A 26,951-nucleotide genomic window follows, 5' to 3' on the forward strand; every position below is an offset into this window, starting at 1 on the left:
ACCGCTCCTTACCCCGATCGATGGCACCCGACCGACCGGCCACCGCGCGTCGTTTCTCCGCACCCTCATCCGGCCGTAAGAGAAATGATAAATACTTAATCTCCTTCATCCGGGGTATTTTTTCTGAGTCCCGATATTATTTTGACTTCCCCTCGCGGCTCTCCCGCGGGAGTCGTCTGTGTGCTCAACTGGGGATCGATCTGCCACTGCGCGCCGCTCCGTCTCTCCCCCGGCCGCTCCCGTCGCCCGGTCTCTCTCTCTCTCTCTCTCTCTCTCTCTCTCTCTCTCTCTCTCTCTCTCTCTCTCTCTCTCTCTCTCTCTCTCTCTCTCTCTCTCTCTCTCCGCAGCGCTGAAGGAGCCCGTCATCCGCTCTCTGTAGTCGATGGACGGCGCGAACCGGGACCGCACCAACACAGGGGGAAAGTCTATCCTGTCTCTGATAGGTTGAGACACATAGGATTTTACTAGCATCGCGCACAAACTTGTTTTTTTTTACATGTTTTGTCTTTCTTTCCGTCGTTATGATGGATAACAACCCGAAGCACAAAGTATCCCCAAAATAAGCAGTGTATCGTCTTAGCAATTACACGAAGAACAAACAATGATAATGATCTCTTCCTTTACAGGAACCCGAAGGTCAAAAAACGAATAATGGTATTCATTACCGATTGCAGCTGTTATTTGCCAATGGTAAGTATCTACTTGTCTTATCCAGTACACAGTTATAGTGATTTTTTATAAAAAAAAATATTACACAAATTTAATAAAATAATCTCTTTCGCAATAATCGCATCGTTAAATAACTAAAACCAGTTTCATATTCAGAGACAGCAATATTTCAACGTGATGAAGCTTCTTTATGCAGCTGTATCTTTTAGAAACATTTGTCCTGCAGCTCTCACACTTCAAGTAATAATTCATCCAAGAGTTCAATGTCGAAACACACCTGCCAAAACCGCGCTCCTTGTTAAACTCGCATTCATGTCATTTTTTCTTTCTTATTACAGGTGCCCGGCAAGAGCAGGACATTTTTGTGCGTCTCATCGATTCAGTCACAAAACAGGTAAGTCCCGCTGGATTTCCTGCTGATTTTCATGTTGTGGCTCATATACGAAATGTTCTCCTTAGTTGAATATTTTCAAAAACTCCATTCAGATTTGTGCATTATCACTTAATTCAGCAGTTCATGCTGTGCTTTTGTGCAAGCAACATGCCCAGGAAGAAAATTAAAGAGTTCTATGGGCACCGTGCAACGTATAAAATTGAAGTGGTCTGAAGTAGCCCTTATTGAGAGGCGCAATGCTAAAGATGATAAGAAGCAGCACAATCTCAATAAAAACGAACATTGCGAGCCTTGCCCACAGTCCACTTTGGCCCCTTCCTCCCCGCGGGGTGAGGTTGAGCGCTTTTGTGGATACCGGGGTGTGCGAGTGTTGTGAGACTCCGTGCGGACGCGGCTTCCGTGAGAGCCCGTGAGTCCCCGTGAGTGTCCGTTCTCCGCGAGTCAGGCTCTCTGTGCCCCTCGACCGCCCCTCCCCACCGTCGGTGCCGCTGCCGATGGGGGTAGGGGGGGGGGGGACTCGCCGATGGAGCCGTCGGCTGACCGCCCGGTCCGGATTACCCGCGCTTTTGTCATCGGCAGGCGCCGCGCCGCCTTTGTTTCCGGGCGATAAGCGGCGGAACCGCCTATTACCGCGCCAACAGGCCCACGAATATCCGGTAAGCCCCCGGCCGGGTCACGTGCCGGTCACGTGTCACTGGGGGCGGAGTCAGAGGGGCGCCGGGACGCCGGAGGGCGCCGGTGGGGTGCCACCAAACCAATCGGCCAAACCAAACAGGCGCCGCCGGCCGGCCCGAGGTGGAGCATGCGGACTCGGCTCCGGCCGGCGGCGGCACGTGACCCTCGGAGCGATACTCGGCCCAGTGCAAACACACCGTCCCTGTACCGCTTTGTGCCGCTCCGGCTCTGTTTAAAGACCCGGCGACGGCGCCCGCCAGAGAGCAGTCAGAGAAAATCGGATTACCCGTGAATTTAGACGACTACCCGTCCCGCACCGACCCGACTCGACCCGCCAATCCTCCCGCACCCACGCCACAGGAGACGAGCGACAGTTGAGGCACCGCCGACGCAAAATGTGCAGAATTTAGCATCTTAATTGGCCCAATAAAGTTAATTATCACGCCTGGTTTCCTCATATTCAGCTATCTCAAATTAAAATTAGCTGGTGACTGGTCTGATTAAGTGACAGAGAAAAAGATAATGCGTTAGTTCCCCCACATTGTTTGACGGAAATCTAGAAAATATCACCCACCGAAACAAAAAGCTCGACTTTACAAGAAACGTACCTATTGATTCAATTAAGTTTTAGCCTGTTGTCTGATGTTGACGTGGTCGTTATTGTTACTGTTCTCTGAACTGTTACTGGCAAAAATATTTGCGTATGCGTAAGAGGTCACAAGAGGTCATCACTAAACCAAATCCGTCTAAGACTATATAATTTAGCGTGTAAAGTAAAACCATGCGCAGCAATTTTAAGCTGGTGCTCCATGACAACTTGCAACGGTATCCTTCGAAGTCTTTTTGTAGCGTAAGGCTATTTGTTATTGAAACATACCACGTCATTTGAGTGGACTTAGTTCCACCATGGAATGGATGATCCATGGTCCATGGAGTGTGCTTGTGATATGTTTCACTGGGTTCTGTTCCTGGCGACTTCTATTCATTTCCATTCGTTATCCTCTGATGACCAGACTATGACTATGACTATGACTATGATTAGCGCGGCATTGGAAAGGCCGACATGGCCATGGGTCAGCTGCTCACCTCGGAGTGCCATGGGATCCGGTCGGCTGAGGGGGCGCCGCGCCGTGGGACCCGGCCGGCCACCGACCGAGTACCGCTGGTCCCGGACCGGTGGCACCCAGAAGGGTCGGTCCTAGCGCTCCGCTGACGGCATAGCGCGCCCGGCTCGGCTAGGGGGCCAACAAAGGACGCCCTCCACCGGCCTTCTATCTCGTTTTCCAGATTACGCAAAAAATAGAGCCATCATCAGCGGGCCATATGCATGACAAAGCGCCGCGCGGTCCGCGGGGGCCGGCGGGGGGCGGGGGGCGGTCTCGGCTGGTCCCGCCAGTCTGTGACACTGGGAGCCTCTGACAGCGAACCCGGGGGCGCCGTCAGCCTCCCGCAACGACCATATGTTCAGCGAGGGACCGGCAGCCTAACCAACGCCTAATGGTGTTAGCTCTGATGGTCGCTTGTGCTTGAAATCATTAACAAATATTCACAAATGAATACGGGAATGGCTGAATGGTGACTATGATTTCCGGAAAATGTGAGCGCTAACATTCCATTCATAAGACTAGCTTTTACCTTATCATTCGACATAAAGGTATAAGTGAAGCGATGGCATTCACATTTCACATGCTGCACATGTCGTATCGATAGTTAATTACACCCTGACTGGAGCTGTTATGCTAATCATTTGTGAATGAGGGCTTACAATTACGTAACGGAAACTGTTGCGCAAATATCGTTGCAAATAGCGTGCTACGTACCGAACACTTCAATTCTTTACGTTCATAGAGAACAACATAAAACGGTAACATCAGCCGAGAGTTAGGTTGCTTTACGACAAAAATGTTGTCCATTTGATAGCAGTTAGCACTATTAACTAAATGTAATTATTAGCAGCATTAGTAGGCGTGAGGTTTGGTATACATAAGTCACTGAAAAACACACAATTTATTCGTAGCAGCACCTATATGTTGAAGTGCGAATTGTAATTTTAGGCAGATAATGATTGATTCCTTGCCCATGAACCAAATGCTCAGACATAGCTCGTTACCAGTGCGTGGAGCAGCTGCGGTGAAGCCCCCCCCCCCCCCTCCCTCTGTGAAGTAGTACCGCATTCCTGTTGCACCGGTGCGGTATCACCAGTTGGCCCGGTGGTGACTCACTATGTACATCCATAATTCAGAGGTGGCATACCGGCTCTCGGTTCACCGGATCGCTCCCCCTGATCCATCAATCTGCCGACAGAGCTACCGCGCTCGACACTAATTAATTACAGAAGGCGCTCTAACGGGCCCCTCTCGCCGACTTCTCAGCAGTCTCAGCACCCCAAACAGCCCTCTCGGGGTGATTCTAAACGGATGGGGTGCAACGGAGTCAAAATTACACCAAGTTTTGTTGTCAATGATTTTTTTTTTTGCGAAATGCCGAAATTGCGTCTGTTTTTCAATCAAATATCGGACAAGCTTGTAAGACCCCGTCGTTTTGTTCATCTACATCCGGACTTCGTCTATGCTCCTGAGCCCAGTTGGTCCATTGGAGTGTTGCTCGCTCTACCCCCAGAGCCCAGTTGGTTCATCAACATAGCGCGGTTGGTCCGACCCCGCAGAGTGCAGTTGGTCCGACCCCTGGAGTCCAGCTGGTCCTGTGGAGTGCTGTTGGTCCGACCCCACAATGTGCTGTTGGTCCGACCCCACAGACCGCCGTCGTCCCGACCTCCCCGGAGATCCGCACTGATCCTCCCGTAATCCGTCCGACTAGCAATTTGCCGGCGGCCACCGTCCGGCACAATGCGGCTTTAAGCGGGTGTTTGCTGGCGCTGCGGGGCGGCCATCTGTGCCGACGATCTGCCGTCGGACCGAGTGTCGACGCCGACGCAGGGAGTGGAGAGCAGAGCGACTGTCCGACGGGCAGCGGGCAGCCAGCTCTGCGTCAATAAAGATGGCCGATAGCCGGATAGCTGCCCGGCGCGGCGACCGCCAACCGAGACACGGAGATAGGGTGGAGAGACGGAGAGAGGGAGTGGAGACGCGGAGATAAAGGGGTGGAGACGGAGGGAACGGAGATAGGGTGGATGAGAGATATAACAGACGAAAGGATGCAGGGAAACTCGGAGAAGGGACTGGGGATGGGTAACACGGCGATAGGGGAAAGGAGGGGAGAGGTATGAAGGAATGGAGTTACTAGATCATACACATTTAGGCCGTTTCATGCTTTGCTTTCCACCCATTCGGGCAGTGCTATCATGCAATTACACCCATGCAACAAGTTGCAAGTGGTCGATTCTGCTGGTTCTTTTTACTTGCCGAAGAATGCATCAACTTGCATTAAAGTGTTCGAAACGATTGAACGTGTGCTTTCCTAATTGATGTTCTTTTCCAGGCAATCATCTACGAGGGTCAGGACAAGAACCCGGAAATGTGCCGGGTGCTGCTCACTCACGAAGTCATGTGCAGGTGAGATATCTATTATGCATTCCTTGTCGTCTCACGGGTCGTCCTATCCACATGTCTCATAACAATATTTCCCCCTTGTGACATAACTTCCACGGACGCTCAGACCCTGTTAGCACCAGTGACAGTGGTTGAGCTGTGCTGAGCCCTCCTGATCAGCTCTGATCCAGACTGGGTCGGGCCGACCGTCTGCCGTCTGCTGTTGCTCACCCGTCTGCGCCCGTCGGTGCCGTTATCTTGGCCACCATGCCGTCACACATCGCTGGCCAGCCGTCACGTCGGACGTCAGCAGCGCCAAACGCCAGCAGATGACAAGGCCCCGGCACCGGCCGACCAAACAAAACGGCTGCCGGCCGGGCCGAGGGCTGAGGGCGAGGCGCGGCTCTGGTTCGCAGACGAGCTGTCGCACAGCCGTGTGCCCCCCACTTGTCTGCGCGTCCGTGCGTGGCCACGATAATGACGGCACAATGGACACCTCCCCGCCGCGAAAATGGGACCACCAGCCAGAACGAAGCCGCACAATGTGGCGCCCTTTGGCGGCGCGTGCGCCGCCGCGCCGGCACCTGTTGGGCCCGTCGGATAGAGGACGGGTCCGAACCGCCCCGGCCCGGCCGCGTCGAGCGGAACCGGTCAACGGGACGAGAACACCATCTGCTTACGAATTAAATGCGCCACACATCGATAGATCTGGCATTTAACAGCAGGAGTCTGCGCACTGCGCAGTAATTGGTCTGCGTTGCTTGATTTTAGCAAAGTTTATAAAAGCCCTTGATTCACTTTCTGCATTTGATCAATGTGCGCTGCTCATATTGAAAAAAGGATTATTCTTTGCTCCTCAGTTTGGCTCAAATGCCCCTAATTTCTCAACTTTTTCGATCGAGTGTCCGCTATGTGACACAATGCCGGTATTTTTTTCAGCCGGTGTTGCGACAAGAAGAGCTGCGGAAACCGCAACGAGACACCGTCGGACCCGGTGATCATAGACAGGTGAGTCGGTCTCAGCTGCCAAACCCGACACAAACGGTCATCTCCAGGAACATGCGCCATTCCGTCTGGCCATCGTAGTGTCAGTCCGCACACCAAGCCATGCAGTGACCGCAGGCTGGAGCGGCTTTTCCGATATATTAACCCACATAGCAGGAGAGCCTCATTAGCTTGATCAACGCCCTCGCAAGCCCAGACCTTGTTCAATCCACGCTCTTGCAAGCTGAGTCTTAGTTCGATCAATGCTTTCGCAAGCTGAGTTCATAAGCATGGTAAACAATGTATAGTGTTTTGTCTATGCGGACTTCTCCAGCGTCTCCGCCGGCATCTAATTTTACACATCAAGGTTGTGACTTGAGATAGCCCACTCTCCTGAGTACAATGCAGTCATTTAGAGACAACTCAATTGACAACTTCTTAGCCCTCCGTAGCTGGTGTAGTGACCTTTGCAACGCCCTTCGCCATAATGTGAATAATGAACCTGTGTCTCCTAGTGTTGGGTCAGATCACTAAGCATACCTACTCGACTTTCGAGCCTCCTGCCCATGCCGTCGTTTTCACCACTGCTCGGGTGTCTGGACGGCCGCTGTGTCGGAGTGTACGCGTGCGGTCCGCAGCGCCGGTCCCGGGCGGCGCGGCCCCTGGGGAATCCGTCTCCCCCCGGGGGCAGGTGGCCGCGCCCCGTAATGCCATTACCGGGCCGGGCGGCCGCGCACAGCCAGTTGGGTCAGAACAACAGCGCCGACAGCACGGAGACAGCGCGATTGCGCGGAAACTGAGCCAGCAGAGGGGCTGCTTCCGCGTACCCTTCATTAGTCATATCTTGTTTACGTGCACCAATTTGATAGCTGAGTGAATGTGAGGTAACCCATTCAGGGAAGAACATAATCAATCGGAGAAAAGGCATCGACAGGATGGCTGGATGACGAAAAGCCAGGAAGTGAATGACCACTCCGGGCAAAGACGGCCTAAACCCGAAGTTTAGAGTACGAGAATCAGTCGACCCTACTGCCTCTCCACTGCGGCTCCAATGTGACACATGGGATGAGCGATGGCGGCCGATCATCCCGGTTTGTTTTAAAGATCACAACTGATGTTCGACTGAGCCATGTCTCGGTAACAATGACAGATCCCGCGCACCAGCTGGCGACACAGTCGTAAAACAATGCTACCGGGCCGCGCGGCACGGTCTCATTGTGTGCCGCCGGCCGAGCACAGAGAGGATCACCGATTTGCGCCCTCCTCCCCGGCTCCCACCCCACAGACACAGCGAATAATAGACTCAATCCGCAATGTCAATGGACGCCCAACATTTGTTACAAGTATAAAATTTCAATCGATGTTAACTACTGGCGGGTCTGTCGCTCGGCTGGCCGGGCTGCAAGGGTGGCCCGCTCGCTGGAGGCCATAACGCCACCTGTCGCGGTGGAGGACCCGGGGGGCCCGGCGGTCCCCGCAGGCAGTCGGGGGACTCAGAGGGTAGAGCAGTCCCTGCGGGCTGTCAGAGACACCACCAGTCGCCGCACAGACTGGCATACGAACTGACAGCCTCTGTATGTACAGGATGGCAAAAGAGTGGTATATTCAGCCTCCGTGATTGCCGAAAGGGGGACTCAGTTCGTTAAACGCTTGAAACTGACTTATTTTAACGCTGGATGTTAGCCCTTGGATTTTTTTTTCTCTGACTGATAATTGCACATGATTTCGGGGCCATTCTTTGCGCGCAAGTATGCCATGCGAATACGTCCGAAGTTCCCAGGTCGTTGGGTTGGGGGTCATGACGCCGAGCGCCACAGGTGCCCCACTGGACTTGTTCAACTGCTCAGAGTTGGGCCGCTGTTACACCGTAGTCTGACCCGGCTCGCAATAGGTACTGCTGACTGAGCTGTGTCAGCAGTCTGGGACCTGAGTTGGTCGACGGTACATCTGACCTGGAGGGCATGGGACCTGACCTTACAAGGTCGGTAGTCGGTACCTACCTAACCAGGCCTTGCCCTGGCCGTGACCAGGGTGCCACTCGCGGCCGCTCGGCCTTCATGCCGCCGAGGCGTGCACCTGCTGTCCAGTGTATATTGCCGTGCGCGCGGCCCGGCCCCGGTGCGGCCGAGCCGTGGCCGCTGAAGTGGCATGTGTTGCTGGTTCCCCAGGGGGCACTCGGCGTGAACCACTGCCGTCCAGTCGCAGTCATTCGGCCGCGGCCGGCGGCAATGTGCAGGCTATTGGCGCCGATTGCACCTTGGCTGGATTTATTATGGGTGTCCGAGGCGAGGGAAATTGCGGCTACCCACCCACACACACCTGACAACGGCTTCAATTCCTGTAATCAAACGCGACCAGTGAAGTTGTTTTCTTCCTGAGCTAATAATTTACGATAAACGTTGTGTTTTCACAATATCCTTGATTTATCGATAAGAAATGACAGCATGACAGCTACCCGACAGCTCAATGTGAGTCTTTAGGACTTCCTTTCCTATTTTGCTTACTTTCGTTCAGCAAAAACATATAAGCAAAGAAAAGCAACAAGATGCATCCAGTTAACCCAAAATTGAGCAAGTTCATAATATCTGGTTGCATAATGAATTCGATATATTGAGGTAAGATTAGAAATATTCAGTGAACTGAAAGAACATTCTGTGCTATGATTGAGTCCACTGGTCGCCATGAAACAATCAGTGGTGCTTACCATTCTTCGAAATAATACGTTTCTCTAAGATATTTAGCAAAAATATCGTCATATTTGAACGACAATCTTGGCTGCCATCTCTCCCAGTCGTGCAGCGCAGGGCTGTTGGCGCGCTACCTCCCCTTCCATTCCAACTCTTCTCCGACCCAGCCAGCAGCCACTGCATGAGGCCGGCGCAGAGACGTCTATGCTCGCGACCGGTTCAACGCGCGTGCCGTCAGTTTCAATCTGGCAAGGCGCGCTAACGGACGATTGAGAGCTTGTAGATCAATTACGCCCCTCCCCTCCCGCGCCGCAGCTACCCATTACGTGTCTTTGTTCAGGCCTGAATGCATTGAGGCAGGGGAGGTGTGAGCGCGCCTCGGCGAGCGCCCGTCTGTCTCTGACTCACCGACTGTGTGACTCGAGTCGAGACGGGGAGAGGTTTGACTCAGGGTTGTCAGAGTCCAGCTCTAAAATTACGGCAGCTGGCTCGTGGTATGAAAAAGTAAGGTAGTGTCTGTTCAGGTACCCTGAACCATGAGACGGAGACAACCTTGCCCAGGATCCGCCAATGCGAGGAGAAGTAGAGATGGCCTAGGAGTCCCCGAATACGGGACAGCCCCACCCAGGATCATGGCAGCAGTCGGGTCCGCTTCAGAGTGTCATCAAGGCCGCTGTGAGCTGAGGAACGCGCAGAGCCCGTTTCTTGTACGCGCTATGGGTGTCTGGGGACCGCTTTGACTGTCTCCTACACGCCCCTGATAACCTTCCGTCCTCTCCTCGAAAGGCGGCAGTGCCGTCATCAGCGACCTGGTGATTGAACCGTCTGACCCTCCTGGAAAATCAGCTCCCTGCTGGGACTGGTGGTGGTTAGCCTAGTAATTATGTCGTCGGTCAGTAGGGCCTTCGGTCAGTCATTCTGCCTCTTCCACTGTCGGTCGGTTCTTCAACTAGTACTTCAGCGTTCAGTATGTGTTGGTCTGTCCCTTGATAGGTCAGTCCACGGGCGACCGGCTGGCATCCTTCCGTCGGTCGGTCGGTCGTCGCTTCGATGGTCTATCGGTCGGCGGGCTCAGTCGGTGGGTCAGACGGTCCATCGGTCCATCGGTCTGCGGGCTGCTCAGTCAGGCCGTCAGTCGGTCAGTCAGTCGGTTCGTCGGTTGGTCCATCAGTCGATCCGTCGGTCCGTCGGTCGGTTCGTCTGTCGATCCTTCGGTCCGTCGGCTGGTCATTCGTTCTTTCGGTCCGTCGGTCGGTCCGTGTGCCGTCGGTCTGCCTGTCCAATGGTCCTAATGGATCCTTCGGTCGGTCTGTCGGTTGATCCGTCGGTCCGTCGGTCCGCTGGTCGTTGGGTCGGTCGTTGGGTCGGTCGGTGGGTCCGTCGGTCCGTCCGTCGGTCGGTGGATCGGTCGGTCGGTCGGTGGGTCGGTGGATGGGTCGGTGGGTCGGTCGGCTGTCCGGGCGGGCAGGTAAGGCGCCCCCGGCCGGCCCAGCGCGCCGCCCGGCGCCGCGGATCGAAAATCGATCTCGGCCGCAGCTCTGGGGCCATAACGAAGCCCTCGGGAGGCCGGCGGCGGCCTGCTGGGAGCTGGGTCCGCCGACAGAACTGCTGGGAGCTGGGTCCGCCACCGACCTGTGAGGGGTCCACAAACTGACGGCTGGTCCGCTGGCAGTCGGACGGTTCAGTGTATCTAAGCTAGCAAATAGCAATATTTTCATATTTCATTCAAGCCTCAAAGTCATACCTACCCATTTTAACTCAATCAACTTGCTACATTCACCTGAGATGTTATCATCCCTATCACAACTTCGAATCACTTCACAAATATGAGCAGTTGCGACACACCGACTATCCATCGCACCGGTACCGATACCAGTTCGACCAGTGTGCGGGACTGGAGCAGGCGTCCGTCTGCCGACATTTCGCAGACAAATAATACCGACCACTGATGGAACTAAACGATATCAAGGCATTCCATTTTTTTAGCTTTATTATTTTCTGAGACTAGGTTTATGATCTTAACTGGGCTCAGGCTAATTTCTATTTACTAAATTAAATTTTCGCACGTAACTTACTAGAGTAAAAAATCAATTAATTGCAGCAAATGTGCCTATACAATTTGTATTTGAATCAATTTAATTCGTCAGACGCAGGATTTGTTTAAGCACAATGATAACTTTCTGTATATCTCTATCTATTTCTGTGCTTATCTCTTTATTCTTCTCCTTGGTATGGTACTATAAATAATAGCCGTTTTCACGACGGGCTATCTGGCGAATGCACCTAATTTGACCAAATCTGCACCGAACTCTTTTGCAGCAAATATCTTCATTTCATGAAATTATTTGAGTGTTTAATCGATAATAATCTCTAATTTGACAAAGCCGGCACCTAAGCAGCTAGCGCAATCCTAGCTGATAGCTGCTAAGAAACACACTGGACCTAATTTAACCAAATCGGCACCTAATTTGACCAAATCGGCGCCTAGCTTGACCAAATCTGCACCTAATTTCACCAAATTTGCACCTAGCGTGCACCAAATGTGTACCAGATAGCCGTCATGAACCGGCTAATAGCTCATTTTGTGAAAGGTCCGTAACCAAGTCTGTTCTTTTTGAAAATCACACTCATCTCACTAACAATATACGAGAAAACCCTAGCTAACAATACTAGGGCACTTCAAGTATGGCTCAAATACTGACCAAATTAGATATGACAGAACTGCCAACGCCGGTCGAACGATTTAGAACCATAAGCCCCTGCACGTGCAGTTTCCCGACGCAACCTCGCTACGCTGCAGTGCTAAGTTTGTCATGGGGCCACCAAGCTACACGCGCGCTAGGGCAGTTCTTGTACAGCTTTTTAGTCAACCCCTTTCGTTTTTCGACTCACACGCCACGAGTCCCCGGGATCTTTTCGAGTGCCAGACAGGAAAAATGTTCGTGTTTAATGCTGGAGCAAACACGCGTAGAAAACGCACCCGCGGGCGGCTTCCTGAGCTGAATTCGTGCTAGTTCCGCATAGCAGCGCCACAAGCGTGCGTTGCGTCTCTGGGGACGATGAGTGTGTCTGGAGGGTCCCCAGTGGGTTAGACCTCCCTGAGGTGCAGACAGGTTCGGAGCCGCAGACGGAGCCGCGGCGGCCGCGGCGCGCTGCGCTGCCCGGCCGCCCGGCCATTTTGGCTGCTCGACGGCCGGCTCGGCGGTCCCGCGCGGCCGGCGGCGGCTCCCTCGGCGCCGCTCCTAATCCCAGCGAGTATACCATCACCTTGGCAAAATCAATAGCCCAGGCAGAGGAGAGAGCGCAGAGCGAGGAAGAGTGGGGGCGGAGCTGCAACACGGGAGCGTTTACGACCGGCGCGAGCCTCGGAGCGGCGGTCTGAGCCCCCAGGGAGCCGGGGCGGCGCCGGGAGACTGAGTCGGCCGCCGGGGAGGCAGGGACGCCGGGGGAGGGACCGCCAGACGGGCACGGAGGAGCAGGGACGCAGGGAGCTGATACGGGGAAAGTTTTAAGGTGCAGTAGTAGGAGGACGTGGAGGACGTAAGAAGAATGGGATTAGCTAGCCTGGAATAAGAGTTGGCTTCTAAGACAGAGCCCCTCGGGTAGGTACATACCTGTAGGGGCATTGATAATTCAGACAGCACGGGAGCTCCTCTGTGAAGACCAGCGCAAAAATGTGATTTTTGTAATAAGCTATGCGTTTAGGAGTAAGGGACAGAAGACCACTGGGGTGGAACGTCTATACTGGTACTTTTACGAGGCGCGCATTATATGCAATAGTATACAAGTTTGACAAATTCATAAAGCATATCTGACCTCTCAAATCTCTCGCAATTTCTTTTTTGCTTTTAGCATTAACAGGCCATGTCCTCCCGCCCAAATCAGCCCAGTCAAAACTCAAGCAATCGAAATTCGCTGTTTCTTTTCAGTTATTTCAGCTAACCAGACGGAATATTTGGAGCGTGGTCAGTGTTTCTTCGGGTAGTGGTAATTTCAGCTAACCTCATTTGGTGACTAAATTAGATCACTTCTAGACTGTGGAAAGATGGAGATGGAGGGCGACAACCAGGAAAGGAACAGCGGCAAATGGGTGACTTAGTCAGTCCAATAAGTCTCTTCGTTCAATTGGGGTGTGATAATTCGATACTTGGGGAGGAACGGAAAAGATACGCGATTCAGGAAGCTGTCTTAGAGATTAGAAGAACACCTAAGAAGATTTTGACCGTACAAAACTAACTGGCATTAGCATTGGTCGTAGAGTAGGTATACAATGTAATTTAGAAGTAAAAGCTAAAAGCACCTTTCGGATATCATATATATTATTTTTTAGACACATATCTGGTGAACTTACTGATTTGTCAGATGGCTTGTTCGACAGACAAATGCATCCTTTTTTCCGCTTCTCAGCATTAAAAAACACTTAACCAAAGTTCCTTTTTCGCATTATGTTTTTGTTGCCGTATATTTTCCAAGAAAATCATGTTGTTATACTGTATATTGAAGTGAAAATGAAAAACAAGTTGCCTAAATATTCGTGCCAAAAGACTTTTTATACGTATGCAGGATAAAATGGTTTCCTCGCCGTTGTCAGTGTTCTCTTGCCGCTCTGTCAGAGGCCGCTCGCTCCTCTGCGCACCTCTCACCCCGGAACAGCGAAAATGGCGCCGCCGTGACGGTGGCGCGCAGGGCCTAATGAGAGGACAGGGGAGCTGACTGGAGAAAATAATAACCTGCAGGGCGGCACATTAATGGCCTTAGCCGGCGGATCAGCGCGGGCTGCGGCTGTAAGTGACTAACTAAGGGAGCCGTCAGCCGGGGCGGCCCGTGCTAAGAGGATTCAGCGGCGGTCGGTAGGGGCGGCGCCGGCGCGCACATTGTTGACATTGGATTACCGAGATCCACTTTGTTCGGTTAGGGCCCCTGTTTTTACGGTAAAGGCCGCCACCAGCGCGGCAGATCAATTTATTCCGCCCGACTGGCCATGAATGGACCTCAGACGTGGGTGCACCCCTCCCTACATGATTCACAATCTGCTGAAGATCTGGTTTGAGTGCCCAGAGTGCACGAATGCAGCACTATCCCAGAAGCAGGACAACCACACTTTTCAGCAAAGACGACAGATTCTTTGGAGCCGACGGTCGGCTGCCGACCTATGTATAAGTTAGGGTTGCACGATCTGAAGAGCTCTCTAAATAATCCGATGTGTACTCGTATTTGACTGACGAGCCATCTGAAGTCCATTATGTGTCATATATAAACAATGCTGGATATAATTCGACTGTTTAAAGCTACTGATTAGGCACGCGTGTTGGTAATGAGAAATGTTAGGGATGCTTGATGATATTATTTTCATGTAGTAACTGGCATTCACACAGTAAGTGGCTTTTCAGCAGAGATGACGGCTACTCGTATAAGGCGAAATAGTGCGTTACTGTTGCAATTGGAGTTTATGGGTACAAATCTGCGAGTGATGTTGCTGCCTTGAAGGTCTACACGTATCTACAGACTGAAGGTCTGAAAGACTGCACCAATGAACTAAAACAAAGGAAAGAAATGCATTAGGTCGTCATCTTCCTGATAAGTGCTTTTTAGAGATGCCGCTTGGCAAGGTCCTTATGAATGAACCCAGTGCCAACTCATCTGGTTACCGTAAGCTTTCCTTTCTTCTCGCACTATTGCTTCGACACAAAATGCTATGATATTGGTCATACTTTACTAAAACAGCTCCTCTTATACCTCAGGGCTGAAATGTCCGCTCATCTCAAAGCTAAGGGACCGTCTCGCGGGGCTCGCCGTCTCATCATAGTGTTGCATTTAACATGAGCGGGACGGTGCCGTCTCGTTGGTCGGCCGTCTCGGTGCAGCCTCCTCTCCACTGCCATACGTTAGCGCGCGTCTGAATAATTCCGCAGACCGCCGCGGCCAGCACCGCCGCCGACCGTTCAATGTGACCCGAGTGACCGGACCTAGATCAAAACGAGCCGCGCACGACTCCCGGCGCGCCCATTGTCAACTACCCTTTAACCGGGAATTAATTGCCGCTGGAATGCCGGCGGTCGCCCGGAGGGTCGCCCGGGGAGCAGTGACCGGGCCGAGCGCTCGTTCGCCGCCGGCCGGCCAGCCTCGTGCCATACGTACCGATGAGCGGCGCTGAAAAATTGACCAAAACTTGACCCGCGGCGGCACAAAGTTTCCGGCTCATGCTGTGTAAAACAGCCGCTGTGGTAGGCGTTTATGGGGTGAATCGTTCCCAGAAATGCTGCTCCGAGGAGGCCACTTTGGGCATTGGCTTCGGTGCACGGCCGGCTCAATGGCTGGCGTTCGTTAGGCGGTAGACCAAATGTCTGGGCGTTACACTGCATGGAAGGACCGTTGGACGTTGCATTGGCAATCATCATAATCATTAGCGCTTTTATGAAAATTCAAGACCTTATCAGGATGTGTTTCGAGATTGAGCCACACACTGCTGCAGCTGGTCTGCATGTGTGTGTGTGTGCGCCGATGGGGGGGGGGATTTTGAGCAGCTTTTCTCCGGCTATCTCCCCCATCATATCGCGAGCGGCACATTCTGGCGCGCTCGGGGCGCCGATTTATGTACCGTAAATAAAGGGCGCGGGGGAGATGGCGCGCCGATAGGCCACTGATATACAGCTAATGATGGTAATGCAGTCATGACGAGGCCCAATAGGCACTGCCGATAGTCCCTGCACAGATATACTGTCACTAGAATCTACTGCACTCGCTCAGCACTGGATCAACGCCGGTTCAGCTCTGGCTCAACACCGGCTCAGCACCGGCTCAGCACCGGCATAGACCCGGCTCAGCACCGACTCTCAGCAACGGCTCAGCAACGGCTTAACACCGGCATGCCACCGACTCAACACCGACTGAACAACGGCGGCCGTCGCCGACTCGACACTGGCGCAGCACCGGATCAGCACCGGCTTATCATCCGCTCAACACCGGCTCAATGCCGGCTCAGCATCGGCTCAATACTGGGCCAGCTCCAGTTCAGTATCGGTTCACTGTTCAGCACCGGCTAAATCCTGGCTCAACACCGGCTCAATACTGGTCCCCAGCTTGGCTCCTTGGAATTTTCGGCTTTCGGCCAGTGTCTCGTCTATTCTGACACCATCGGCAACTCTCTGCGGGTGCCGTGCTAAGTGTCTGCACTCCCTCCCGGCTATTCTCTCCTAGCCGTCCTCTCCCTACTGTCCATCGTGGTCGGTCCGAGGCGGGTCCGTGGATGACCGCTGCACGGCCGCCGTCCCGCACTGTGTAACCGCTCTATCGACGGACATAAACAGGGGTCGGGCACCGCGCGGCGGCCGGTCGGTCGGTCGCGCCGGTCACCCGCGCTCGCTCGGCCCGGGCGACGGCGACTCGCAGCTGTTTATCGCAGAGGCTGGTCGTGCGGAGTCGCAGCGCGCCGCGACTGGCCGAGGTGCGCGCTGCAGCCGACCGGCGGCCACTGTTTATACAGGTCCGCATCGGTTGCAGCGCGGAATGGCCGACCGGCGGAATCCAGCGGCCAAGATGGTCGTTTGAGCGACGTCGTCTCATCGCGGTAAGATTGACAGCTCGAGTCGGTATGGTGTGGTATCCCCCAGTTCGGTTTGTGCCTGTTCAGCCTCTCGATCGCCGCGAGACTTGTCCTTTCTCCGGCGCGACCGCCGAGGTAAGCCTTGAAAGAGATCGGTCCTTCTTTACTTGTTCGTGAAGAGGTCAACAGAGCTGCTTATAAGATGTATGTAAGTGTAGACACGGGCGTAAATTGTCAGGCGTCGAGCGGAGAACAACGTCATTCGATGCTCTTATATCGTATTTGATTTCGACTTGGTGAGACACGAGTTAGTCCATTATCATTTGATATCTGGGTCCGGTATGCGGCCTGTAACATTACAGTCTTGGAATTTATTGCGCCCTGTAGATGTAGTGCTGTTTGATCGGAATTGGCTGAAATTCAAGAATGAATGGGGCGATTTCAAGGCGCCGTCTGCTGATTAGGCGCGGCTTATCAATTATCGACGAGCCCAATTTCTGGAGACGTGCCGTATTTCTCATATATCGGCCGCTGCTTGTGTTCGACACAATGAAGGGGTGGCTAATTTCTGGTTAAATATGCTGATGTCCAGCTCGGCGGTCCGCAGTCGGCGTCAGTCAGGCTCAGCTGGGACCGCTCTGTTGCATACCGGACCGATAAAAATACCGATCGCCTCGGCACCCGCTGCAGCGCCGTCTGTGTTTGGGATATCGGTTGGCGTCGGCCGGTCCGAGCCGTTTCCAGTAATGCGGCGGCGGACACCCCTGTCGTGTTCAGAGCTGTATGCGGCATTCAGCCTGTTATCGGACTGATGGCTCGCACACGCCGCTGGCTTACACCCGTCTGCCCGGTGGACGGGACGGCAGAGTACGCCACTCTGTAAACATACACCGACGGGCGAATAATAATTGTATCTGCAAACTATCATCGGGCTGACGTACATTTTCATTCGACGGAATACATGTGACTTCACTGATACCACATATGTTTGAGATAACGGGTGCCAAGTTCGACCTGGCTTGTTAACGTTCTGAAAGAAGTCATCAAAATGAGGATGGATAACAAAGCCATGTGAAAACGGCGTCGATGAGAGGCTTGTTATTCTCATGAAAATCCCTAGCGCTTGGCAATTTTCGTACTCAACCGTTACTGACCTGTCACCTATACTCCCCAAGTCCCCACCCCCCGACCGCCTTGTATTCTGGGCGGCGGCGGCGGCGGTGGCGGCGGTGGCGGCGGTGGCGCAGCTCCCGTGTCGGCGGCGCTCGGTAGCGGTCCCGCGTGGCGGCGGCGGCGGCGCGCCGGGACCGGCCTCCCTCGGGGCTGGCCAGGTCGATACGACGCGCTGCGCGCTGCGGGACCGCCGTCGGCCTCCCGGGACCGGGCCGCCGCCACAGCAGCAGCTGCCGGCAGCGCTGCAGAACGGCGGAGCAGCTCAGCAGGCGCGGAGAGCGACACAGGAAGGCGAATGACTCGGCGTTAGGAATAGCGGACTAATGGTGGAATAAGGCGGAGTGATGTTTACAACAGGGCCTGCATGATAGCGGGGTGCGCACATTCACTTGTCGGACATATTTTCAGGAGATACCAAAGGAATGTGCATTAGCATGTGAATGCACTACTTTAAATAAAAAATTGAAAATCACTTTAATTAGAAAAATTGAAGTGCATCATACTTCTCAGATCCATCGCTGTCAAAATTAAACACGCTAGGAATGAGGAGCTACAAAGTAGGTAGATAGTGAATCCGAAAGCCTGTGACAAGCTGTTCGAGCTAGGGACATAGAAGAACTCATTGACGTTATCTCTGATGTCATGAAAAGCCGTACCACGCAGAGCAGATCACCGCCGATACAGGCCCAGCGGTGACGCCACCCAGCTGCTACATGTAGCTGCCCAGCGGACAATCTGCAGTCCAAGAATAGGCCATAATATACGAACCGTTCGCTGGAGTTTCCGATGCTCTACAGTCACTGATGCCCTGTTTACTGCTCAGTCTCGGACTGTTGATCGCAGACAGGGCTCCAGAGAGTACAGAAGGCCGGGTGGACCGCTCGTCCCCAGCTCTGCCGAGGTCGGGTGTATCGGGTGGCCAGTGAGGGCGGCGTAGTGGGCGGCGCGGCGGCGCTCCGCGCTGACAATACCGGCCGCCAGGGACGTCTCTCTCGGGACCGGGATCTCGGGTCGGTGTGGAACTGACGGTGTTCGCTGATAGTGCCGAGAAAGGGGAGCGGCCGCGGCCAGGGGCTCTGAGTCAGCCGGCGACCTGCGGGCGAGGCCTCCTGCGGGTTACACCGGTGCTGATACGACGGGCCGCCGGGCAGGGCCGGCTTCCAGCGAAATATGGTGACTAAGCTCCCCGGTTCTGACGCAACAGGGCTTTGTCGAACGGCAGTCTCTTCCCAGAGACGGTGCGCTCTTCTCCTGCAACCCAGTACACCCGTATTTTGGTTGAATGTTGAAAAGAGGTAGAAGCTGATACCTTGCCGACGGGGGGCTCGGGCGCAAATGGGCGCAGACAGTCGTTCAATATTTGTGCAGCTTTACACGTTACTAGACTATCGTGCAGGTAGCATATACTTTAGCGGGGTACCTACGTTGAGTTGCTGTTACGCCTTTGACACGCTGATTCACCTGTATCAATATACTTTTTACTCCTAAATCATACCGGTATTACGCAAAGTGCTTCCTTACTTTATCGGTCAACCAACACTATATAACATACCTATTACCTATATTTGAACTGGGCGGCGCACGAAAGTGTTTTAACATGGGTGAAACTTTTCCAGGAAAGTTGGTGGGACAAAAAGTCGTCAAACCTACAATGTCCGATTGTCAAGCTAAATAAAACGCTACACTGAATTAATTCCTATCATTACAGAGGTAATATTTTGCATTATAGAGACATTCCTAAGCTCCTCAATGCGAAAAAGATTGATTCGCAAAGCACCAATACCCTACAAATCAGCTAATACAAATTGGTGGGGCACCAGCCCACTAACTGCATAGGAAGCTCCGACCCTGGGCTTGAATGCGTGAACAGCCCACAACATAACATATTCAAAGAAAAATCAGCCTATCCAATAACATGTGCTTGTTTCCTCGTTGACAAATTTTCACTTGTTCAAGCGGGAAAAATGCCCTGCTTTCCTCAATTAACAACAAAAAAAGACTGAGGGGAAAGTGACTGTCCAATGTCCATTTTCACGCCGTCACGACCGATCACGGCAACCCAGATGATGCTGGCTGCTCCTTGGGGCCGGTCCTTTCCTGCCGGTCGGAACGCGTTCTAGTGTACTGGTGGCTCTGTATCGCGTCCAGCGTGCTCTGTAGGGCGTCCAGCGGGGTCTGAGGACCTCCAGCGGCACCGTCGCCATCACCGGCCGGCCCACTCCATCTCCATTACCGGAGCGGCCTCTGCAGCGGCGCCGCCGAGCCGCATGAATAACTTATGTCGCCAGGGCCGCGTTGAAGGAGCAATTATTTGGTCGGTACTTTCCCTGCCCGTCCCCGACCCCGCTGCCCCGTTCACCACTGAGTGACCCTTGCTGACCGGTATTGAGCGATTTTGTAATCCAATTTGGCACCGGTGCGCGCTCATATCGGCCCAATTACCTGTGCCCGGTGGGCTGGCCGGCGCACCGAGTGCTAATGGTCGGCGGCCACCGAGCCGACCGGCCGCGGCCGCGTGACCCGCGCACGTAGCTGGTCAGACAGTCGATAACTTTGGCGGCCGCTTTGATAATTGCCGCGGCGAAAGACAATCATCGCCGTCCGATGGCTACCGGGCCGCTATCCGAATCAAATAAAGGAATGTGCCTGGTAATGGAATGTTTGATTGGTTCATGTCACGCCAGCACTATCGGCACATTCTGCCGGCTATCCAGCCGTCGGTGACTCATTTGCTAGTGGCTCGTTTCGCGTCAGTGTTGAACCGGGGCAATCTTCGTCAGTCCATTTCAGCACTTGAAAGTAGTTGCGTGCTACAGCATGTGTTCGTGCTTCTTTGAAGTAATATGGCTTCGACCGTTTCCAAGCGTCGGTTCATATTCCAATTGGTAATCGGAGTAACTTCGTCGCCCATCCGGCCAAATGTGCGATTGGGGAGGGGGACTGCAGCCGTGCCTCGGGCAATAGTTCCGCGCAGCAGTTGCCACCTCGGGGGTCACGGTTCTGGATACCAATTATCAAAGCCATTGGCTTTGTTAGCAGAAGGACTGAGGGCGCAAGTCTGGTATTTTGATCACGATGGTTATGTGCTTCGCATGCCGGCAATCGACTTTTGGCGGTCTTTGTCTCTAGCCTTCAAGAAGTGCCGCAGCCCCTACCTAACTACAACCTCGCCTTTGGCTAATTATTGGATCTTTGTACAGTTTCCTCCGTGGACGAGATATTTTGAAACCTGCTCTCAACGTTTCTTCCTTTGGTTTTGAATATTACTGTGGCCAATCGGTTTCAGCTTTCACGCTCTCCAGCCGTTTCATTCCATTGTTGTGAGTTTTGACTTGATGACCTCTGTTTGTGCAGTGCCGCTGGAACAGTAGCCGCTACAAGAGCACGACTCTGGAACCCGCACGATCCACCGGCTCACCGTTCATCGTTTGCACTTGCAGCCCCAGCTCCACTAGTTTGCCCGACGAGGACCTCGTGCGTCATTATCGTCGCGCTGACAGCCGGGCGCAGCTATGGCGCTGTCCTGACAGCGGCTGTCATCTGGCCGGAACCTTTCCTCCATAACGCTCGGGCTGCCGCCCGCCGCGCCGGCCACCGCAGGAACAACAATATTTGTCCGCGCCTAAAGCTACAAACACGCGGGCCGCCAAGTGTTCGTTTAACTGCGGCGATGATGAAGTGGGCGTCATGTCTCCTGGCGGAGGGGCGCCGCCGATGGTCGGGGGAGTCGGGACATCCGAGGAGGTGACATCGCCTTCCGGTGGGGAAGTGGATTGGGGAGACGACTGGGATATGACGACGCGACGGAGATGGGACTGCCGAGGCTCCCGAGGCTAGAGGCATGATCGGTAACAAGTGGCAAGCTACGCTGACAGCCCGGCTTTATGCGAGATGGCTTCGGCGCTCCCATGCTCTGATGGAGATATAACTGAGATATGGATTAGGATAGAAGTTGCATGTAAAGCCAGTCGCTGAGGGCGAAAATCTACTGGAAACACAGACTTGTTGATCGGTTTTGCCAGATGCTGGGACGTCGGCCGCCGCCACGAAAACGACGTCAGCGACGCACAAAAAACGTCTGACAAACGGGCCGTCGACGCGGCGGCGACGTGCGGCGGCGCAGCGGCGGCGAGCGGCGGCGCGCAGTCACCGGTTGATGCATCAACTGGAGGAGGCGGCGGCGGCGGCGGCGGCGGAGGCGGCGGTAAAGCTGTCGGCGGGCGGTACCATCAGCAGCAGTTGCGGCGCCGGACCCTCCGCACTGCCGCCGGCGAGACACACGGCCTCAGACGCGGCCGGTGACGGCCGGCGCGTCAGCCCCGCCGCCGGAGCGCCACACACGCCGCCACACGCGCCGCTGCTATGCGCTGAATGTTGCGGTACATGGAGATGGAACGCAACGATCGATGAAGTTGGTCAGGGATTTTGGCTCAAGGTGCCGAGCTGTCGTAATGAAGGACAGAATTGCGAGCGCAGTGTGAGGCAGGCGCATAATTAAACGCACCCAATACAGATGTTTTCCCTCTCCGATACAACATTTGCTTTGCCAGCGAGCACCTCGAGCTTAAAAGAGACTTTTTTCTAGAGTCAGCATTGCTTTATTGGCAGACTGCAGCACTGTCCAGATTATGTCCAGAGCTTGATGCTTTTTGTTCTTATTCGAGGCTGGATTGACTGGAATACCCAATAAGAGCCAGAGCGGCTGACCGCCCGATCCCACTAGGACCGGACCAACGGTCCGCACGTCCCCAGCTGACTGATGATGTCGCGCAGTGCCATAACGAGGGACAGTCTGAGGACGCGACAGGCGCCTTCTCTCGTCTCGGCATTCCGCCGCCCCTGTCCTGTTCATTTGTCCTGGTCTGGCGCCTCCACCCAAACTTGGCACAGATGTAGCGGCACGGACGGAAACTCTCAAATGAAAACCAGCGAGGGTAAAAATAGTCGTCCACCGAAATCCTTTTTTTAGTTTCACCTCGCGGCTGGAACACATAATCAAATATAACTTACTTCCTGCACTGTAAATATGGCCATAAGCCGCTCTCTGTCCTACCGGGCACGGCGTTTCTCTCTGATCCCCTCCCTCCCATACTACCATGTGCGCTGTGTCCACACTCGTCCCGCCTCCCGCGTGCCATCTCAGGGGCGCGCGCCGGTCCGAGCTCCACCAATTAGGAAATTACATCCCACTATTTGATTTGGTGATGATTCAATTTATCCATCAAATCTCTCTCCCCTGCTGCAGCTACCCTTTGGCCCTTGAAGCGTGGCCAGTAAGTTAATTCGGAGCATGTAATAGACTATTAAATTGAGAGCCTCTGTCAAATGAATGGCTCAGCATGAGCCCAATCATCGGCAGAAGGGTTTCGCAATATTGATTCAATATTGAATTAGCCCTCACGCCGGATGAGATGGGTCCATATGGAAGTGGCTACAAGGGAAGATGTGATAGCATATACCTACCAGCGTAATAGAGGTCCGAGCGAATGATGCAGCATCGAGAGGGGTGGCGCGGAGCCTTGGTGTGATACGGCACGGTGCAGTGAGCCACGGGATATGACAGTCAATTAATTCAATCTACTTTTATCTTACTTATTCTAATTTTACGTTGATTATTTAAGCATTATTTTATTTAAAGTGTTATTTCTGTTTGACGTTATTACGTTTTTTTTATTGCAGTTCATTGCTGCTTTCCTAACCGACTCATGCCCTATGAGTAACCCCAACTAACCCCACCTGGCGTTCCATTCGACCACTTCCCATCGACTGATTCTTCCAGCCAGTCGACCCTTCAAATGAACGGCCAGCCAACCCTCTAGCTGATCCACCAGTCGACCTTCCAGTGGACAGTCAGTTGTTCTTCCAGTCAATGTCCAGCTGACCCTCCAGCTGACCCACCAGCCGCCCCACCAGCCGTCCAACCAGCCGACCCTCCAGCCGTCTCCAGCCGACCTTCCAGCCGACCCACCAGCCGACCCTCCAGCCGTCCCACCAGCCGTCCTACCAGCCGACCCTCCAGCCGTCCCTCCAGCCGTCCCTCCAGCCGACCTTCCAGCCGACCCACCAGCCGACCCTCCAGCCGTCCCACCAGCCGTCCTACCAGCCGTCCCTCCAGCCGTCCCTCCAGCCGCCCCTCCAGCCGCTCCTCCAGCCGTCCCTCCAGCCGACCTTCCAGCCGACCCACCAGCCGACCCTCCAGCCGTCCCACCAGCCGTCCTACCAGCCGACCCTCCAGCCGTCCTTCCAGCCGACCCTCCAGCCACCCCTCCAGCCGACCTTCCAGTAGGCAGTCAGTAGATCTTCCAGTCAATGTCTAGCTGACCCTCCAGCTGACCCACCAGCCGCCCCTCCAGCCACGGCCTCCAGCCGCCCCTCCAGCCGTCCCTCCAGCCGTCCCTCCAGCCGCCCCTCCAGCCGCCCCTCCAGCCGTCCCTCCAGCCGTCCCTCCAGCCGACCCACCAGCCGACCCACCAGCCGACCCTCCAGCCGACCCTCCAGCCGTCCCACCAGCCGACCCTCCAGCCGTCCCACCAGCCGCTGGGCGCGCGGCGGTCGCCGTGTCGCCGGCTGGCTACCGATGCCGTTTATCGCGCGCGTGTCGACCGCGGCCGTGACGGTAACCGGAGACGGCGCCTCGGCGCACCGCTGTTTACATCTGTCACTAACAAGACCCGGGCGGCCGGCGCGAGCGGCCCGCCGACCGCCGGCCCGCTCTCGCCTTCTGCGACGTCTGGACGGGGCGCCGGCCGCGGCTCGAGGCGGACGGCGGTTTGGGGGCGACGGAGCCGGACGGTCCGGCGAGACAAACGGCAGTCCGATGGTGCTGGACGGAGACGGACAGTACTGCTGCGAGAAAGTCCAGCACGGCGGACGGGCGACGGTCCGATGGCGACGGATGACGGTCCGAGGGCTGCGGACGGAGTCGGACGGGCTAGTGAGACGAGTCGAACGGCACTGTTCCAGGACTCTGGACAGAGCTGAATAAGTCATCTTTCCCATCACAGTCGTTTTGGGACGTCCTTTCCTGCGGTTATGCCCGGCTCCTCCAGTCCAGCCCCGTGTCGTACGACGTGCCGTCCGGTCAGTTGTCCACGCGCGGTCGGTGGCCGGTCGCAGCGTCGCTGCCACATGTCAGCTCTGTGTCTGTCTCTCGCCCTCTGGCTCGACTCCGGCCCGGCCGACACTGGCTGGGCCCTGTCAGCTCCTCGGACAGGCTGTCAGCGCACGCGCGCCTCCAAAGCGGGCCGCGACGCCTGGCGCGGCCCGGCGAGTCGCGTCTGTCGCCGACCGCTCTCTCGCTGTCCGCGGCCCTGCGCGCGCGCCCGGCCTCGCCAGTTCTTGTGGACGGGTGACGTAGGTCGGCGAGGGTCCGTTCACCTCGCTGAGAGAGGGGAGGGAGGCCAGAAGAACAGCGGAAATGAAACGTGATTATATTTATGTGACGGTGACACGGTGATGAGCGACGAAAGAAATCATGCACCGGGGCGTTTGGTGCTAATTCGTCCTGCCATGTTCATGACAGATATGGTGGATTTATATTATCTTAATTTTAACACTGCTGATTGATGGCGCCGAAAAAAATCTTCCAGCATGGCCGGTAAAGGGTAATTTGTGTTTTCTTTACTCCAGTGTTATATTTTCCCATTTGAGCCAAAGTCCGCCATTCGTCTGAAGGCCCGACGGTCGAGTGACCGGCTGACCGGCCGCCGCGCCGGCCAGCATCCGGCGTCGCCGCCGGCCAGCCGAGACGCCGTTACTCGCCAACTTTTCAATCGGTGCGGCAGCGCGGCTGCGTTTGGTGCTGTGCTCGGCCGAGCGCCATCAATTGGCGCGGATGGCCGGCCGGGGACCGATCGCCGCGCGACGCGACACATGGCCAGCTTTATCATTTGGTCAGAACGAGATCGGCCGCCGGACCCGCCGTCAAAGTGTTTGAACTTGAACGGACCGGCCGGCCGCGCCGCTAAGTTGTGGTCGACGACACCGGACAGCACCGACGCGGATAGATGGGATGACAGGCTGTGAACACCTTCTGAAAGAACTCAGAAGAGCTGTTATAAGAGCTGCTGTTCTTGGAGGAAGGGATGTTCTTGGGGTCGGTATCACGCTGCTCTCTTTAGAAACGGGAAGGGTAGGTGCACAAGATGTGCTATAGTTCGATTAGTAGGCACGCCATTCTTTTTTCAGGAAGGAACGATATTCGGCTCCGATATCTCGATTAGTCACTGAAGTGTTTGCTGTAATACTATGTTTGTTCTGCTTAACCGGTGTAATCAGTCCTTACTCCTTAACCCGCGCCCCACTGGGGTCTGTGTATAACACGCCCTACTGGGGGGGGGGGGGGCTATTCATAGCCCCCCTCCTAACTCCGAAACTACTGGGCCGATCGTCAAAATTCAAACGGCGTCTGATAGCCCCGGAAAAACTGTCGAGCGAAACCTAATTTCATTGACCTCGAGGTCACCGATGACGTCATAGGTCAGGTCAAAGTAAAAATTATTAGCACTTTGGCTTGTTCACATTTTGGGCTCTGGCCGCCGTCTTACAAGTCAGATCAGGCTCATTTTTGGTTTCCACACTCGTGAACAGATGCTCTAGATACCTTGAGGGTACCAAACTTGTACTTTGATTTTCAGGTCAGGGTCAGGTCATCACAGGTCACGAAAATATTATATCATGCGTCGGTCACGTGACACATGTTTTATGGTTCATTTAGGCCATAGATTTCGAATTTGATGTCGTCTGTGTCATTCAAGGTCATTTTGAGTCGAAATTAGCTTAGGTCAGGTCACTTTCAGGTCAAAAAAGGTCAAATTTTGAAGTTGAAATTTTTCAACAAAAAAGGTGTCTATTGGATGCAGTTTGAGCTCAGGAACACGATGGTGCCATTTATATTGGTGTACGATGCCAAATACGTACTGAAAAATTGATTTGAAAAATTAATGATTGTGAATTTTTTGCAATACTGCGTATAACTTGGCCATTTTTGAAGATATTTAGCTAAAACTTGCTAGAGTTAGTCATAATCATGCGTTCTGTCACATATATTCCGGTTTTTTCGAAAAGTCAAAAACTTTTTGAAAAAATATAAAAATATAAATTTTGAATATTATTATATAAAATTTTCGTAATTTTCAAAATTTTGAAAATCCGAGATAACAGTTTGATAGCGCGGTCAATTCTGAGTCCTTTCATGCAAAGAAATTGGATCTAGCTTAAAAACTGAGCTCTTGGGAGCGATTGCCGTGGTTCAATGTTTTGCGTCGAAATCGGACGAACATGACGTCACTCTGACGTCATTTCCGGCCGACCTATGGTAGCTACGAAGTTCAAATTTT

The 26,951-nt window shown here is 54.1% G+C and overlaps 1 protein-coding gene across 4 annotated transcripts in view; it reads left to right on the forward strand.

Annotated features, from left to right (window-relative positions):
• LOC122386369 (transcription factor collier-like) overlaps positions 1-26,951 on the forward strand; it is a 49,704-nt gene that overhangs the window by 6,474 nt on the left and 16,279 nt on the right. For all 4 annotated transcript variants that reach the window (XM_043375525.1, XM_043375522.1, XM_043375524.1 and 1 more), the window contains exons 3-6: positions 627-690; positions 1,008-1,063; positions 5,177-5,250; positions 6,166-6,234. In XM_043375525.1, the coding sequence (XP_043231460.1) occupies positions 627-690; positions 1,008-1,063; positions 5,177-5,250; positions 6,166-6,234 (263 nt within the window). The remainder of the gene's footprint in view (positions 1-626; positions 691-1,007; positions 1,064-5,176; positions 5,251-6,165; positions 6,235-26,951) is intronic.

The sequence above is a fragment of the Amphibalanus amphitrite genome, unplaced genomic scaffold (assembly GCF_019059575.1).
Source record: "Amphibalanus amphitrite isolate SeventyFive unplaced genomic scaffold, NRLGWU_Aamphi_draft 000248F_arrow, whole genome shotgun sequence".
Lineage (NCBI taxonomy): Eukaryota > Metazoa > Arthropoda > Thecostraca > Balanomorpha > Balanidae > Amphibalanus > Amphibalanus amphitrite.